Source organism: Columba livia, chromosome 20 (assembly GCF_036013475.1).
Source record: "Columba livia isolate bColLiv1 breed racing homer chromosome 20, bColLiv1.pat.W.v2, whole genome shotgun sequence".
Taxonomy (NCBI): Eukaryota; Metazoa; Chordata; class Aves; order Columbiformes; family Columbidae; genus Columba; species Columba livia.
Window position 1 is genome coordinate 7,432,746 of NC_088621.1, and position 17,162 is coordinate 7,449,907.

At 41.9% G+C, this 17,162-nt stretch overlaps 1 protein-coding gene across 8 annotated transcripts in view; it reads left to right on the plus strand.

Moving 5' to 3' along the window:
• The window catches only part of LOC102085562 (SPNS lysolipid transporter 3, sphingosine-1-phosphate (putative)), a 42,424-nt gene that overhangs the window by 1,627 nt on the left and 23,635 nt on the right, over positions 1–17,162 (plus strand). For 2 of the 8 annotated variants that reach the window (XM_065037156.1, XM_065037157.1), the window contains exon 2: positions 2,142–2,264. In XM_065037156.1, the coding sequence (XP_064893228.1) occupies positions 2,142–2,264 (123 nt within the window). Of the gene's footprint in view, positions 1–691; positions 696–2,141; positions 2,265–9,429; positions 9,593–15,202; positions 15,403–15,710; positions 16,054–17,162 lie in introns of those variants that run through there. The other 6 variants (XM_021286970.2, XM_021286975.2, XM_021286976.2 and 3 more) reach the window with 6 other exon arrangements.

Here is a 17,162-nt window from a genome sequence, read left to right on the forward strand (position 1 = left end):
AGGGAGAGACATGGGGGAGTTATTGCTGAGGAGAATCTTCCTCAGGAGGGGAGTAGTGCGCTGTCCCTCCACAGCAGCTTTCCTGGCTGCCTCAGCGTGGCACCTCTAAGGGCAGAGGGGCATCTCCTGATGGGACAGCTGGCTGTTCCTTTTGGGGAACACGTCTTCCCTCAGTTACCGCACTGCTTAAGATTACTTTCACACAGTGCAGTAAGTAACAAAAGCTACCCGGGCACTTTAGCCCTGCTTGCCCTTAGACTGCTGTTATCTCCCCAACCCAGTAAAATACATGCGTTTTTGAAGAAGAGGAGCTAAAAAGAGTGGCTAAAAAGAGCAGGCTAAAACGAGTTATTATAGCAGCATCTGAATGAAAGTTGCTCATGCACGGTTGCTGCAAAATGTAGATTTTTTTTTGTCTGTGGGTGTGATGGGATGTTTGTGTGAGTGGGAGCTCAGCTGTGGATGTGCCCAGGAAAGAAAATGAGATAGAAGAGGCACAAGTCAAACTCCTTGTTGTGCTTGTGAGGTAAAGGGCCCTCCTGTGTTACTTTACACCTGGAAGATGTAGGCCTGATGTTGGATATCCAGCAAAAAGCCTTCAGAAAAGGAGATTTTGGAAGATGACTGCAAGTCTGAGGACAGGCCCTGCTGAGAGAAAGAGGCAAAAATTAAGATCGTTTATCCCAGAGAACTAAGTAAGTTGCCAGGGAAGGACTGACAAAAATATAAATTGTCTGTGTATTCATGTGTTGACTGTAAAAAATATAATGTCATAACCAGGTCTGTGAGGCTCTAAAATAAAAGGAATGGGCTGCTCTTCTCTACCATAGGCTTTGGACGTCCTATTGGATTCTCTGATTTTAGATTTTAAATCTCAACGAAATGCAGTTTCTGGCTAATTGGATGAACAATTATTACCAGTGACAGAAAGGAGGCAACTCCCTGCTCTATTGCAGTTACTACAAAGGAATTTATCCTGTATCTGTTTGCCAAGATGTTCAAATCCTTTAGAAAAAGTATCTTTGTTTTTCCCCCCTACTACAAGGGTTTTAGTTTGTTTGTGAACACCAAACGTGGCTTGCAATGAAGAAAGAGAACTAGCCTATAAGAGAGATGTTTTTACTTGGTAATGCTAAAGTAATTTCCCATGCTGCAATCTGGAAGGCCTAGTATGGTCTGATAGTTTCATTACTGTGCTAGTACAATTCATCAGCATACTATTCCCAGATATTCTTGCAGTTCTGATTAAATCTGTGTCCTCTTCAATGATTAAACTAGGATGATACAAGACATCCCACAGTGTATGCTGCTATTATTGAAATTCATCTCATAAATGGCGTTCTTAGCCAAGGAAAGTATTTGTGAAATTCTTTCTCCTTTGTAGGATGACTCTAATTTCTAAATGTATTTTGTATTGCTTCAGTCAGGTTCGTTCAATCTTACAAAACAATCTATCCATTTAAACATAGAAGGCTATCATGTGCAAGTACATTTTGTAAACTTATTATGTTAAGAGACAGTCACCCAGATTGGAATTCAGGCGTGTTGATGGGAAGTGACACTATTGTGGATGGTATTTCTCTTTCAGGAATAAAAGGTAGGCTTTGTTCACCATGTCAGTTAAGCCAGCACTGAATTCACTCACTCAACTTTCTGTACCTGATGTCAATTCAGGCATGAGTACATGTTTCTGACAGTTCTATTAATAGAGGACCCAACTGAAGGCACTGAAGACTGAAAGGTTACATGAAACAACTCTATTTCTATTACGTTCTGTTAATGAAAATCATCCTGAACTGTTCACCATTAGGTCATCTTACTTAAAAAGGGAAGTTTTTGTGGTCTGCTATGGTTTGTGTGTGATTTTCCCTGTAAGGAATATAGGAAGCTGTGGGTTGGGGGAGAAAGGATATGCTTTAAGCTGGCATGGATGACCTGGATTCCTTTATTCTGGCAGCAGATTCAACCCTAACTTATAAAACTAATATGTGTTTCATTATAGAAAGCATTAGTGACTTAAAGTCCTCTAACTTTGCTCTGTCAAATCACCTTGTGTGCAGCTGCAGGACGTAGAACATGGCTACTGCTGCTGAGGGCAGGTGTGTGACCAAGATATAAACTTGTTTAATGTTTCCTTGCAGCAAGAAAGACTTCATGGAATCCTGTCATGAAAATGAAGCTGTCATGCCACAGCAGAGTGGGAACTCTCTTGGCTCGCAGTTCATGTTGCCTGTCCTTAAACACAACAGCCTATCTGAAAAGAGGTAAAACCTTTCCCTGGCCAGATGAAGTGATCTTCTGTTCTGTTAATATCTACTCCCTATACACAAACACCTTACCTTACTGTTTGCTGAGGAAACATGCAGTACATTTCAGGAAGAGATCTCAAGACAGAAGAGACGGTTTTCTTAAATTTGTTTTACTGTCTTTGGCACACAGCCTCTCTGCAACCGTCACCCCCATCTCTGCATTAAATGTAAGGGCAATAAGAATTTAGATTACTTTCTCTTTCCTGAGACCATTGCTTGTATAATGACTGTTCAGATCTTACAGCCATTTGCTGTGGTCCTTACTACATTAATCTTTTCTCTTGGCAAGGGTATATTATCATAATCATTCATCTTGTGGTTAAAGTAGGAAATCGTGGAAGTTTTTCTGACACCTTAAAAGGGATGAAGGTTTCACATTCGACATCTTACTTTCCTTGAATATGATGACTTTCGTTTGACTTTCTCCCCCAATTCTTCATTCACAACACAAGTCACAGATTACACTCGTAGACAGTTTCTGTTCAGTAGAGAGTCTTCCAGCTGGATTCACACTGTTAGCAACATCTGCTCCCCTACTTCAGCTTCTTGGCAAAAACAAAAAGCTGATGGTAAGACAGGCATAGCTCCGTGTAACATGTTCTGTAATGTTCATCTAATTTTACACGCTGGAGTCAGTGAAGGAATATTTTAAGTGGTAGCAATGTGAGTTTTCAGGCTTAAAAAAGTTCCTGTTAGGCAAATAGGGACCATTTATACATCCATTATAACATTGCAGGCTTAAGTTTCTTGCAGTTAATACCTAGCAAACAAGTTGCTTTCTTAACAGTAGAGGCTAAATATTTTTAAGGGTTTATATTCTGGATCCAAATTGGATCACCAGGAAAAAAATATCAGTTTGCTGAGCTGTGGTGTACTGGTCTATCCCCTCACACTTGAATTTGCTGTGCATTCCCAGATACAAAAGTAGTTTGCTCTAAGGAGTCTCTTTTCAAATAAGCCCCGACTGAGTTTGCTGTGAACAGTAGAATCCAAATTACTTCTTTATATATTGTATGCAAAGGTAACATTTGGTTACTACCATGAATGTGTATCATAAAGGCAAATGCTCTGAAAATTCCATGTTAAGAAAGAATTTGGGACAAAGGAGACAGAAATTCACTGTGTTTTATCTTTGATTCATAGCTCCCTGCTGGCTTGAATAAGAGTGTAACAAGGACTAAAAGCTGTTTTGTTTGCAATTAGGTATGACCTGTAAATAAAGTAGGGGACTAAACCCAGGCTGAATGTAGCAGATTGGCCAGAAGTATTTTGCGTAAGTTCAAGGCTACTCCTACATAATAAGTTCAAAAGTTTAACTGTTACTCAAATATTGCTGGGCTCATGTTTCACTTGGAAGTTGGGGAGGGGGGAAGAAGGGGGTTTCCTGGAAAAAATGAAGGAGGGAATCAGTAGCATGGCAAACAGAGAGAAACCTGGTACGGGAACTGCTGCAGCTGCTACAGCACATCTCTTCAGAACATACCTCTGTGCAGAGCATGATGAAAATGTTTGTATTTACTTGTATTGTAGCAATGTTTAGGTTCTCCAACTACAATCAGAGTCCTGCTGGATTAACACTAATCCTTTATGATCTTCTGTAGAGATAAGAATCTCCATTCTTCTGTAAGAGTCTAAGTAGGTAGGACGTGACAGTCCATGGTGCTAAAGCATCTCGCCCAAGATGCCTGAGCAAGCCTGTATTGGAGCCAGAAATAGGAGCTGGTCTTGACTTCCATTCCCTGATACATGAAACCACAATGGCTTTAATGTACAAACCTCACCATTTGTCTGTCTGTCATTCCTTAATAAATCCAGCAGTATTCCACCTAGGTCACTGACTATAGATAAAGGTTTCGGTAGTGGCATGAGTGTGGAAAATGATTGCCTGAGCCAGGGAGGAGCTCTTTACATGTAGACTAAGTTGTTCACTGAAGGGTCACACCTAAACAAAGTATTTTTATGTAACTTTTGGATAAGATTTCTGGTATGAATCAACTTTGACAGGAATGGTCATGGTAAAACAGTCTCTGGAACTGCAGGAAATCCTTATGGATTCTTATGGTGGCGTTGACTCAGAGTTTTGGCAGGAAGGTGCTATTTAAGAGCTGGGTAAACCAGAATGACCTTGTTCTAAACTTTATTTGTATAAGCTTAAGCTATTACTTACACAGAAATCATTCTCAGCTAGGAAACCGAGACTCTGCCTAGTCATTAGTGTCAGGATCAGGGTAAAATGCCCACCTGAGATCTGTTCACTTTACACAACATGGACAAAATTAATTCAGAATAAATTGGATTTCTTCCCCCATTGTTAGCAAGAAACAGTTGACTCCAAAATAAGACAGCAAATGAAAGCAGCATAAATTTATTATAAAGGACTGGCTGGAATGCCAAAATAGTATTGTATTGAGTATTGCCCAGGCATGGATGAGGAGCAAGTTGAGAGTGTACGGGTGAAAGTTAAGGAGCAGGCTGGCAGGGGTGATACTGTTGTGGGTGTCTATTATAGGCCACCAGATCAGAGTGAGGAAGTTGATGAGGCCTCTACAGACAGCTGAGAGCAGCCTCACAGTCACAGGCCCTGGTTGTGCTGGGGGATTTTAACTTCCCTGATGTTTGCTGGAAGGACTACTCAGCCAGCCAGCCACAGTCTAGGAGGTTACTCCAGTGCTTTGATGATAATTTTCTGATGCAAAGGGTGGAGGAGCCGACTAGAAGAGGTGCACTGCTGGATCTCATCCTCACTAACAAGGAGGGTCTGGTTGAAGCGGTAAAGGTCGAGGGCTACCTTGGTTGCAGAGACCATGGGATGGTGGAGTTCAGGATCTCATGTGGCAGGAGCAGAATAGCAAGCAGAATTGCAACCCTGGACTTCAGCAGGGCAAACTTTGGCCTTTTCAGGCAATTGCTAGGGGAAAACCCATGGGCAAGGCTGCTTGAAGGTGAAGGGGCCCAAGATAGTGGGTTAATGTTCAGGGACTGTTTCTACTGGGCACAAGATCAGAGCATCCCGACACATAGGAAGTCAAGGACAGGAGCCAGGAGACCTGCATGGTTAAACAGGGAACTGCTGGGTATGCTCAAGTGGAAGAGGAGAGTTTATAGATCATGAAAGGAGGGGCTGGCCACTTGGGGAGAATATAAGGCTGTTGTCAGAGGGTGTAGGGAGGCAACTAGGAAAACTAAGGCCTCCTTAGAATTAAACCTGGCGAGAGGGGTCAAGGACAACAGAAAGAGCTTTTTCCAATATGTGGCAGATTAACACCAGAGGCAATGTAGGCCCACTGATGAATGAGGTGGGTGCCCTGGTGACAGAAGATACAGAGAAGGCAGAGTTACTGAATGCCTTCTTTGTCTCTGTCTACTCTGCCAGAGGCTGTCCTGAGGAGCCCCGTACCGCTGAGGCCCCAGAGGAAGGCAGGACAATGGAGGAGTTTTCCTTGGTTGATGAGGACTGGGTTGGGGAGCAGCTAGGCAATCTGGACATCCATAAATCCATGCGTCTGGATGGGATGCACCCGTGGGTGCTGAGGGAGCTGGCTGAGGTCATTGCTGGACCGCCCTCCATCATCTTTGCCAAGTCTTGGGAAACAGGAGAGGTGCCTGAGGACTGGAGGAAAGCAAATGCCACTCCAGTCTTCAAAAAGGGCAAGAAGGAAGACCTGGGTGACTATAGACAGGTCAGCCTCACCTCCATCCCTGGGAAACTGATGGAACCACTTCTCCTTGGTGCCGTCTCAAGCCGTATCAGGGATAAGAGAGTCATTAGGGACAGTCAACATGGCTTCACTAAGGAGTGCCTCAGGGGTTAGTACTGGGGGCCATATTATTCAATATATTCATCAACGACTTGGACGAGGGAATAGAGTGTACTATCAGCAAATTTGCTGATGACACCAAGCTGGGAGGAGTGGCTGACACGCCAGAGGCTGTGCTGCCATCCAGAGACCTGGACAGGCTGGAGAGTTGGGCAGGGAAAAATGTAATGAAATATAACAAGGGCAAGTGTAGAGTCTTGCATCTGGGCAGGAACAATCCCAGGTTCCAGTATAAGTTGGGGAATGACCTATTAGAGAGCAGCGTAGGGGAAAGGGACCTGGGGGTCCTTGGGACAGCAGGATGACCATGAGCCAGCACTGGGCCCTTGTGGCCAGAAAGGCCAATGGTACCTGGGGTGGATTAGAAGGGGGGTGGTTAGTAGGTCGAGAGAGTTTCTCCTTCCCCTCGACTCTGCTCTGGTGAGACCAGATCTGGAATATTGTGTCCAGTTCTGGGCCCCTCAGTTCCAGCAGGACAGGGAACTGCTGGAGAGAGTCCAGCGCAGGGCAACAAAGATGCTGAAGGGAGTGGAGCATCTCCCGTGTGAGGAAAGGCTGAGGGAGCTGGGGCTCTGGAGCTGGACAAGAGGAGACTGAGGGGCGACCTCATTAATGTTTACAGATATCTAAAGGGTGGGTGTCGGGAGGATGGAGCCAGGCTCTTCTCGGTGACAAGCAATGATAGGACAAGGGGTAATGGGTTCAAACTGGAACACAAGAGGTTCCACTTAAATTTGAGAAGGAACTTCTTTTCAGTAAAGGTGACAGACACTGGCCCAGGCTGCCCAGGGAGGTTGTGGAGTCTCCTTCTCTGCAGACATTCCAACCTGCCTGGACACCTTCCTGTGTAACCTCATCTGGTTGTTCCTGCTCCCGCAGGTGGGTTGGACTAGATGATATTTTGAGGTCCCTTCCAATACCCGACATTCTGTGTGATTCTGTGTGATTCTGTGTGATTCTGTGTGATTCTGTGTGATAGTTATGGGAAGGGCTAAACTAAAAAGATAATTGCAATTTTCTAGCTTGCATTTCTACAGAACTGTGAGAAATTTTTGCTTCGCTACCTGCAAAGCCTGACCTAATTGCCAATCAGTTTAATACACCTGATGGAAAGCAGTCATGAGATCCACTGCTGCATCAGTTTTCAGTCCTTGGAACAAACACAGGGATGTGAAATATGAGGCAGGTAGTAATTGGTTTGCCTTTTCTGAAATGCTGGCATGTTACTGGGAGAAAATAAACATCAGTATTGTTACTGGAAGAAAATGAGGACATATATTTGAGAATGGTTTTTGCATATAAATTTCATGCCAGAATTTAAAACACTGTTTTCACTACTTCCCTTTTCTATTTTTGGCTTAAGGCAGAGATTTAAATAATTGATTCATGAATTCAAATGGAAACCAGGAAATATCAATTTACATTATTTATTTTAATCTTATTTTATATTTATAATTCTTAATTATTTTCTTAAATAAAAGCAGATTCCTTGTGCTAGGATGTTAGTTTTTGTTGGTCAGAAGGACCAGAGTAGTCAGTGATTTAAGATATGTCAATATATATCTGTTAAAACTTTTGATTTTTTTAAGTCTGTAAGTGCTATCTGAGGTCTTTTGTTTTTTCAGATGCTGTGAGCTTTTAACTGATGATTTTTGTTAAGTTACATTTAGATGGGATTCAGTTAAAATGCACAAAGGAATCATCAGAGATGAACATTTTTCTCTTAGCTCCCCCAGCTTCCAAGATATTAATACTACCTCCCACAAGTTAGAACTAATCATCCTGCAGCTTCATTTTGCTTATAGTGTGGAAAAGGGAATAACAAGCTGGCTTCCTTTTTCAAACCCCAGTTTAGTTCTTCCCATGTCTCAATGAACCAATCATCAAAATCAACTTGTTGAATAAACTGAAATGAAGAATCCACTTCCTTTCTGCACCTGCAGATGAAGCTGGTGTCATAAAAAGCTGGTTCAGTCCTCAACATGCTGTTTCGAGCCACTTACTCAGAAACACCCACCAGTTTGGTGTTTTGACTTGCTCTGAAATTTCTGCAGCAAGCCTGTATATTTTGTACTTAGTGATTCTAGATGTCACTGTAGTGTGGGCTGCCTTTATTTCACATTTTATTTTAAACAGGACTGTTTTTAAAGGACAAGACATGCTTGGTTTAAAATAAAGAATGGCACTTTAAAAATTGTTTTGCCTTTTTAAACTGGCAAATTCTTTGCTTTTGCTCACATTTTGCAAAATGTATTATGGTTGATACCACTTACCTCAAATTGCTTTATAACTGTAACTATTTCCTAATATTTGCACAATAAGTGTAATAAACATCAGCATCTGGGGTTAGTGTACCTAAGAGCTTCAAAATGACCCGTTTTTTCTCTTTTTGCTGGCAGAATTTGTTTCCCAGTGCTAACATTCATGCATGGCTAGAGGGGCCTCATGTACTCACCAAAAGGGTGAATCCAGCTTCCACTTTACCTTGTCAAGAGTGACAGTAAATTCTGTTTGTGAGGACGCTCTACTGCGAAGTAAAGACATTCTCAATACTAAACGGGATTATTCTTAATTTAAATCTATCTTTATTCAAGTTTTTAGTTAACCCTAACATTAACATTTTCTGTAGTGATTAAAATACTGTGTTCACTTGTAGAATAATGTTCTCTTTCAGTCTGGAGGTAGCGAGGCTGGGAAGAAAAAGGCCTCATAGGGACAGGCCCCCATTTTTGTTGTTGATACTTGTCTGTTTGTCATTACTCATAATAAGTGGCTCCTTATGTGTTATGCTGCCTTCTTAATTAAAGAGGGCTCTGGTGTACAGAAGTGAAGACTGCAGTGGTCAACTAATGGTTCTTCTGGGAATGAAAATTTCACTGTGGTAGAAAGGTCAAAACATAGGTTAAACAGGCATTTAATTCCGTGGTTTTCTTCCCAAATCCATACAGATTTCACAGCTCTTTTCTGCTATAGTTGTGCAGAAGCATCCAGAATCCTATAATAAAATGCGAGAAATCCAGTTATCAGGTGCACCACTAAAAGTGAGCTTGAGCTAAAAAATCGCAAAGGCAAAAGCAGTTAAATTGGTTAGCAAAATAGTATATTGGGTGCATAGTAACTATAATGCCTCATTTGACCTCCACGAGCTGTTCTGTGCTTGAATAAATCTCAGCTAGAAGAGGAAGCTCTGTTGCTCTGTTCCAGTGATGTGCAGCTTCCTCCTTTGTCTGATGTTAATGCAAAATGTTCTCACTTACAAACAAGATTTTTTAAATGCTTTTTAACCCTTTTTTTTTTTCCCCCTCCAGAGAAGAATGCAGTAACAGTTAATAGAATTAGAGTGTGCTCATCATTTACTGCTTTGTGATTATGGGCTGGAACTGTAATTTCTTCTGCTATACCTTTTGAGGCAGAATTATACGGACATAACCAAGGACAGTGTTACCTGTGAAATGAGTTATTTAGGTAAGCACCCCAATACATTTGTCATAAAGTTGCAGTTTGTTTCCTAGTTAAAATGGTGTGGGAAAAGAGTCTGAACTAGCTTCCCTGCCCTCCCTTGTTTGGCAGTAATAATGAAAAAAGTGGATTTTACAGTATAGAGTGTGTAAACTTTGTTTGCTGCTGTCACATGGCTAAAGTATGGTTATGCTGGATCCACACTATGTTTTGTGTTATTACCCAGGCAACATGAAATAAAGCATTTTAAAAGGAAATGCAGGCTGAGGAGGTAAAAGGGATGCAGTAACTAAAAATGTAGCATTTATTGAAACTCATGGAATAGGAATCCTCCAAGCAGATATTTTCCAATTAAGTGAAACAGGTGGTCCAGCTGGCTTTCTTGAAGGTCTTTGGTAACAGAAGACTTCTCATAAAATGTACTGTACTCACAAAGATTGTTAGGCTGGGTGGTTCAGGCCCTTGCTACATATTTGTTCCACAAGATGCATGGAAGGGCAAGAGACACGCAGATTAGGTAATGGCTCATGCTGCTAGTTCTGCCTGCAACGGTTTGAAGAAAAACCGTTGGCAATCTAGTCTTGATTATTCAACTGCTAATTTTTATTCTAAAATAGTAAATATTTCATAACAGTATTTTAAGTCATTAGCAGTACCTACCAGAATGTTAATAATGACTAAATGTGCCCACCAGCAGTACAGAGATACAGCAGATTCAGCAAATTAAAGGTGCAGAATTTCTCAAACTCCCATTGAAGGACAGCGTGCAGGTTCCCTTCCATCTGGCTTGTACAGGCCGTGTCTATATTCCAAGGGAATAAAAACTTGGCAAATGTGCATCAGTCCAGAGGACCGAAATGCAAGAAAAATATACACGTTAGTAGATGAGTCATCCCTGGAGTTTTGCAATACGGTCTTTTATGAGAAGAGGATAGACTATTGATTCTATAATATATCTGAAACCGAAAATCATGCTGAATTTTACGCATGATTACATTATTTGAGTAGCCTGCTCTTGTGTCAGGTCAGTCACTGGTTTAAACTGTAGGTCAAACTGCCATCCCTCCAGACATGCAACCCAGATATTAATGTCTAAGTCCAAGTTTATCTTTGCATTTTATCATTGCAGACTAGGTTCAAAACCAAAAGTGATTTATTGTGCAGTCTTGGTTCAAATAGAAACCACAGTGATGAACCTTAAAAAAATACACAGCCTCTTACCTAACTCTCTGCCACTCTGCAGCTCTTTTATACTCATTATCGTTGTCTTTGAATCTCCTTGGAGAGGAATATTTCAGGTAGGTCCAGGCATACATTTATTAAACTATCTGCCTACCAGAATTATGTTGAATTTCATTTTTCTGATCTTGTCAGACACTAAAATTACCAAGTCTTGGAGAAATCCATATTTCAATTATTTGCAGAATCTCATGATTTATGAATTTGCTTCTGTCACAATAGGTTTAAAATATGTACACCTCAAAATGCTGACCATTCCCACATATGCTTGCGAATACACACAAGCGTGTGTTTTCTTTTGACTACTTTATATTTCTTTCCGCTACTTTTCTTTGTTTGCATGATGCATGAGGGAGGTGAGATACAAAAATCAGCTTATTTATTTCTTTCTAAAATCAGTATTGGTAGATCTAGTCACAGAATCACAGAATGTCAGGGACTGGAAGGGACTTCGAAAGCTCATCCAGTGCAATCCCCCTGCGGGAGCAGGAACACCCAGATGAGGTTACACAGGAAGGTGTCCAGGCGGGTTGGAATGTCTGCAGAGAAGGAGACTCCACAACCTCCCTGCGCAGCCTGGGCCAGTGTCTGTCACCTTTACTGAAAAGAAGTTCCTTCTCAAATTTAAGTGGAACCTCTTGTGTTCCAGTTTGAACCCATTACCCCTTGTCCTATCACTGGTTGTCACTGAGAAGAGCCTGGCTCCATCCTCCTGACACTCACCCTTTAGATATCTGTAAACATTAATGAGGTCACCCCTCAGTCTCCTCTTGTCCAGCTCCAGAGCCCCAGCTCCCTCAGCCTTTCCTCACACGGGAGATGCTCCACTCCCTCCATCATCTTTGTTGCCCTGCGCTGGACTCTCTGCAGCAGTTCCCTGTCCTGCTGGAACTGAGGGGCCACAACTGGACACAATATTCCAGGTGTGGTCTCACCAGAGCAGAGCAGAGGGGCAGGAGAACCTCTCTGACCTACTGACCACCCCCTTCTAATACACCCCAGGTACCATTGGCCTTCCTGGCCACAAGGGCCCAGTGCTGGCTCATGGTCATCCTGCTGTCCACCAGGACCCCCAGGTCCCTTTCCCCTACACTGCTCTCCAATAGGTAATTTCCCAACTTTCTGTATCAATTTTTTCACAGACTTGTTGCCGTTTACTATTCAGTGGGTTAATAAGCAGCTTTTTGTTAAATGTGTAGAAAAAGTTTGTAGTTAATCAGTCAATTTGTATATTTCTGACATCTTGGTTCACTGTTAATGCCCCTTGTCATGCAGCTTTCTGGAAAAGCTCTAGCAAAACCTCCAAAGCTGTTCATGGATGCAGCAGCATCCCCCCTTAAAGGATATCTGGATAATTAAATACATTCAAAGGCATTTTGTAGTAATTGCTTGGAAATCCTTTCAGGGAAAACTGGAGGCTCTCACATCAGTTGTTGAAACAAGCCAGCTTCCTAAGCGTGGCAAACTCCCATGACTTGGCCTGTTGAGCATCAGCCAACCAGTTGTAGCTGCCACCAAATGTGCGTTGTTCATCTGGGGAGTCTCAGCTGCATTTGTCAGGTTCAGCCGTCAAAACAACTTTTGGTACTGCAGCCGGATTCAGAATGGTGTAAGAAAACACGTTGCTGTGTGTGTGGACTGGCGCCCGATGCCTCAAATAAACAGGTTCTGACTTGCCGCTGCCATGTAAGGATTTAACTGCTGGTGACTTCTCGCATGACACAGCTATGAGATCTCCTGCTTAAATGAAGAACAGAGATGGTGAAGGGAGTGTGAGAGGGATAAAAAGCTACTTTTGAGATTGCAATGGCACCTGCCACCCCTAGTGTAAGCTGTGCAGGCATACACTGCATTTTGCTCCGTGTCACTCTATAACCTGAGTGGCAGAAATTAACAAATAAGGAAAAAAAATTGCTCTCAAGAAATGAGCTGTAATCTCATCTAACAAAAGTTGACTTGTAGAGTAGCATTCTGTAGCCCACACTGCAAAAGTGGGTTGTCACAAAGTTTTGCAGGAATTTTTTGGCATGGCGTTGTTTGCATGAACATGAAAATCGTAATCGGAGGAAAGGACAAATAGGCAATTAAAGGCGGGATAGCTATGATGTCTATAAATGCTGACAGGGTAAGGTTAAGCCTTTTAGAAGCGACTGCAGATTTGTACCCAGCAGTGAAAAATGGAGTGGATGGAAGGATATGGCTTGTGACACTGAGGTGAGGGAGGGGGACGTCTGGTGCCAGTAACGGTGGGAGAGTTGTGTTATATTTAACATTGAGGTTCCTCATGACAAACCCAGCTCTCAGGTTTGGTGCTGCAGACAGAAAAACAGCCAGCTAGTACAGCATCAAAAAAGCATAAAGCAAATGTGGCATCTGGAAGCCTTAATGGAGGGCAGAAGGGGAATCAAAAGTTTAAGAAGAGTCTAGAGCTGGTGGTTTGGTGTTTGTAAGGATAATTTTCTGTTTAAACTGACTATATATTTGGAAAATGTGGAATTTAGAAAGTCCACTTTAGGGAAGCAGAACTGATTTTCTTGCCATAATACTATTAGTTAAAAATCTGCTTTTAACTGTCTATAAACTTCAAGTCTAGCAGTAGGTGTCAGGAGTTGAGAGCAAGAGAGGATGTGGCCCAGAAACTCCAAGGACATTTGGATCACAAGACATTTAAGCCATTGAGAGGGAGAGTTAAATCCCAACGAGCTACCCTGTGGGGCCTTTCTTATGAAGTTTGAGATGTGGCAGGGCATCAAATATGGAAAATATTCGTCCTAAAGGATGTAGAGTGCAGATCCACCACCACTGTGCTTCTGAATAGAACGAAGATGGGGAAAAAAAAAAAACAGGCGCAACTTGGAGTGTTTCACTTCCTATTGCTAATGAATCCCTCTGCCGCGAGCAGCTAGGATTCATCAGTTTGAGTCTCCGACACGCTCTTTAAGCTTTACTGCTGCCTGCTGCTGCTGGGTTTTCTTAGAAAACAATAATAAAAAAGGCAAGGACCGGTTTGCACAGGGAGCGTCGGTGTGTGAGCGCCACCCAGCGGCGCAGCGCGGCGCTGCAGAGCTGCCCGAGCCCCCGCTTCACCCAAGGACAGCAACTGGAATTCTTCGGAGTAATTTAAGTGGCTTTTGCAGATCTTTTTGTGGGCGTAGATGAAGTTTTTAATCTCTACAAAACCGTGCTAGTTAGTGCTCCCAAGTATAGTCATCTCTTGAGTTTGTTGGTTTAATAAAGCAGCGGGATGCAACGATAATGTGACATTTACTCAGTGAAGCTTCTATAGTGTGTAGTAGAGAAAAAGGTAGTAGTGATAATATTGAGTAGAGAGCAAAAATTGCTTCCTGATATTAAGTTGACACACTCTGGAATGTTTCCAGACACAAGGTGACTTACATGGAGCTCCCTTGAGCAGGAGTGGGGAGAGATGCCTATAATCTATATCTAAGTCCTCTCTTAGCAAGTAGAGAGCTAAGATGGTACCAAAAAAAGACCCTTCTTGAAATATATGAAATATATATTAATATACACTTACCCATGATTAAATTAAACCTGCCTTCTGGTTCATGAAGAACTAGATCTTCATGAAACTAAGATAGAATGAATTACTATGGTTTTGAGCACGCAGAAGCAAAGGAGTCCAGATTTTAGAAAATGGCCAAAAATACTAGATGCTATTTTGTTTTTCAGTTTAGTTTCAAGTGTGAAACACACTTTCTTTAAAAAAAACCCACCAGCCGTAGATTCTTGTCTTCATGCATGAGTCATAAACTGTGATCAGTACTCATTCCAATTAGCCCCTCACTCTCAAACTCTGACAGTTTACTGTTGATTTTTGCTTTGAACTTTTTTAACGGGGTGCAAAAAGTAAGTTACTTTATGAAGCTGGTAATACACAAAATGGCTCAAAAGGCCTGTGACTAGTCATGTTTCTAAAATAATTTAATATAATAGGAAAATTGTTGCTGGAAGAACTAAGTAAGAATACTTTTTCAAATTTGAGCATCCAGAAGAAAGATAGGGAAGAGAGGTATCTAAAGAACAAGAACGCTTTCCCGTGTTCTCCTTTCTTCCCCTTTCAGGCCCCTTTTGGGGAGAAAGGAGAAGATACCGCATTGCACAATTCGGAACTGTGAAACATGCAAAGTTCCAGCAAGGGTGCAGGAGAGTGGTTTTGTTTCCATCTCCCTTTTTCTGCTTACTGTAGCATTCTGGGTTGATTTTTTGTTGTTGTTTGATTAGTATTCTCCCCTCCGCCCCACCAAAAAGCAAGCAAGCAAACAAACAAAACCAGCAAGTAGTCTGGAGAATGAGTGTTCTGCTTAAATTGCTGATTTGACCTAAAAGCTCAGGATTTCACTGGAAAAGATTTTGCTCTGGGGGTAGATCTGGCCAGTGCAGATGGGTGGGAACAGGGAGAAGCGAGTGCTCAGGTGGCAGGGCCAAGGCTGGGTAGCCCTGTTTTAAAGGCCAGGGGGGGGTGTGTGGCAGGAATAAAGATCTGAGATACGGTGAGAGCAAATGACGTGTCCAGAGCTGCACAAGAAGTCTGTGGGAAAGGAGGACTCATGTCAGTGGTAGGTACCTGGTTAGCAAACTTACTTCTCTTTTTTGTTTTCCCTCTTCTCTAGAAAAGCAATTTTTAGGTCCGGCAACTCACTGAGACCTTAGCAAGGTTTGTTGTTAATTTTGTATATGCAGCTTCTCTGAGATCATTACAAAGTTGTGCACTTTTATTCCTTGGATGCACAACGGATTGTTCTGCTTTTACATTTACTTTTCCTTGTCTTCAAGGTGTAGCGCTTTAGCACTTTTGCTTTTGCAAAAACACAGGATTGCAGCTTTCTTCTTTGCTCCTACTGCAAGGAACGTTTAATTTCAGTTTTTAGTGGCTGGGCTTCATTGCCGGAAATGACCGTAGTCATTGAAGTTCCTCATAGCCTGAACACAAAATCGACTTGTAGCTTGGCGCGCTAAGGAAGCACTTAATGATCTATGGTGACTTTCTGCATGGGGAAATATGCAAAACCCTGATGCACATGAAAACACAGGCTTGCAGTTCCAGCCACCTCTTGAGGAGCAGAATTATGGAGCTACTGCAGCACGTGTGAGACAAGGTCCATCCGTGTCTGTGCCAAGGAACAGTCCAGCAAAGAGAGATTACCTGGTAGCTGCTGTGCTGTGCTATGCAAATTTGATAAATTTCATGGATTGGTTTATTGTACCAGGTGAGAACCTTTTTTCTCCTTCTAAGGAAAAAGAAAGTTAAGTTTTCAACAGTTCTACTTACTCTGGAGTTACAAATGTTTTCTAAAGTAAGGATATGCTTTATGTCTTTTTAATCTTTCTCACCTGCTTTAGCCTGTTGGTCATACTCTTAAGGCCAATTATAACTCTTGTAAGGCCAATAAATAATGTAGTAGTTAATAATGGTGAGTAGAATGCCTATAAAAATCACATTTGTTAAATGCTTAAGATTTATGTTTTTAAGTCTTTTATAAACAGACTTCAGCATACAGAGCAACTAGTCTATTTTTGTGTCTGGATTCTACAGAGATTTGACTAAGAAGCTTCCCTGTATTGTATATGGCAGCTTACCAGGTGTTCTTTGGATCTAGCAGATTAGATATAGCATTCCTTTATCTGAAGAATGTTGATGCCTTTCCCCTCATTAAAAGTCCAGAAATTATGTTGTCTTTGTTCAAATTTGTTCAAGGGAGGCTGGAAATGGTGTGATTTCTGCAATGGAGAGTGTAACATGGTTGTGTCAAGAGAATGGAGTTTAAAACTTTTTCTTTTGAGTACTTGTTAACCACACACACAGGAGGGAAGGAAACAAGTAGGAGTGCATGCTGAATGATACTGCAAGACTATTAGTGAAAATCTTCCATATGTGAGTTCTACTGTCAAGTAACTTTCCCTGGAGAAGGGCAGGGGACAGGAGAGCATGAAAATATCTTTGAGCAAGAACTGGGATGCCAGGAGGGTATGTGCTTGAAAGTATTAAATGCCAGCAGTCATTTGGCTCATTCCAGGCTTTGACCTGTTCTTTGGCTCATCTACATGCTAAGAGCTTAATATTTTCAAGAAGGCCTGTGAAGTAAAGCTTGTCTCCTTGTTAACATGCTCAGTTTTTGTGCATGAGGTAACTTCAGGGACACAGACAAATTTAAGAGCAGAGATGGGGATAGTGTCCAGGCCTTTGAAATATCAAACATATAATTTAATGACAATATATGACCGAAACACTTTTTAGTTAACTCTATAACATTTTGTGTCATGGGAGAAATCTGTAAATTGCAGTTTATATCACAGCAATATATTGGTCATCTGCTAG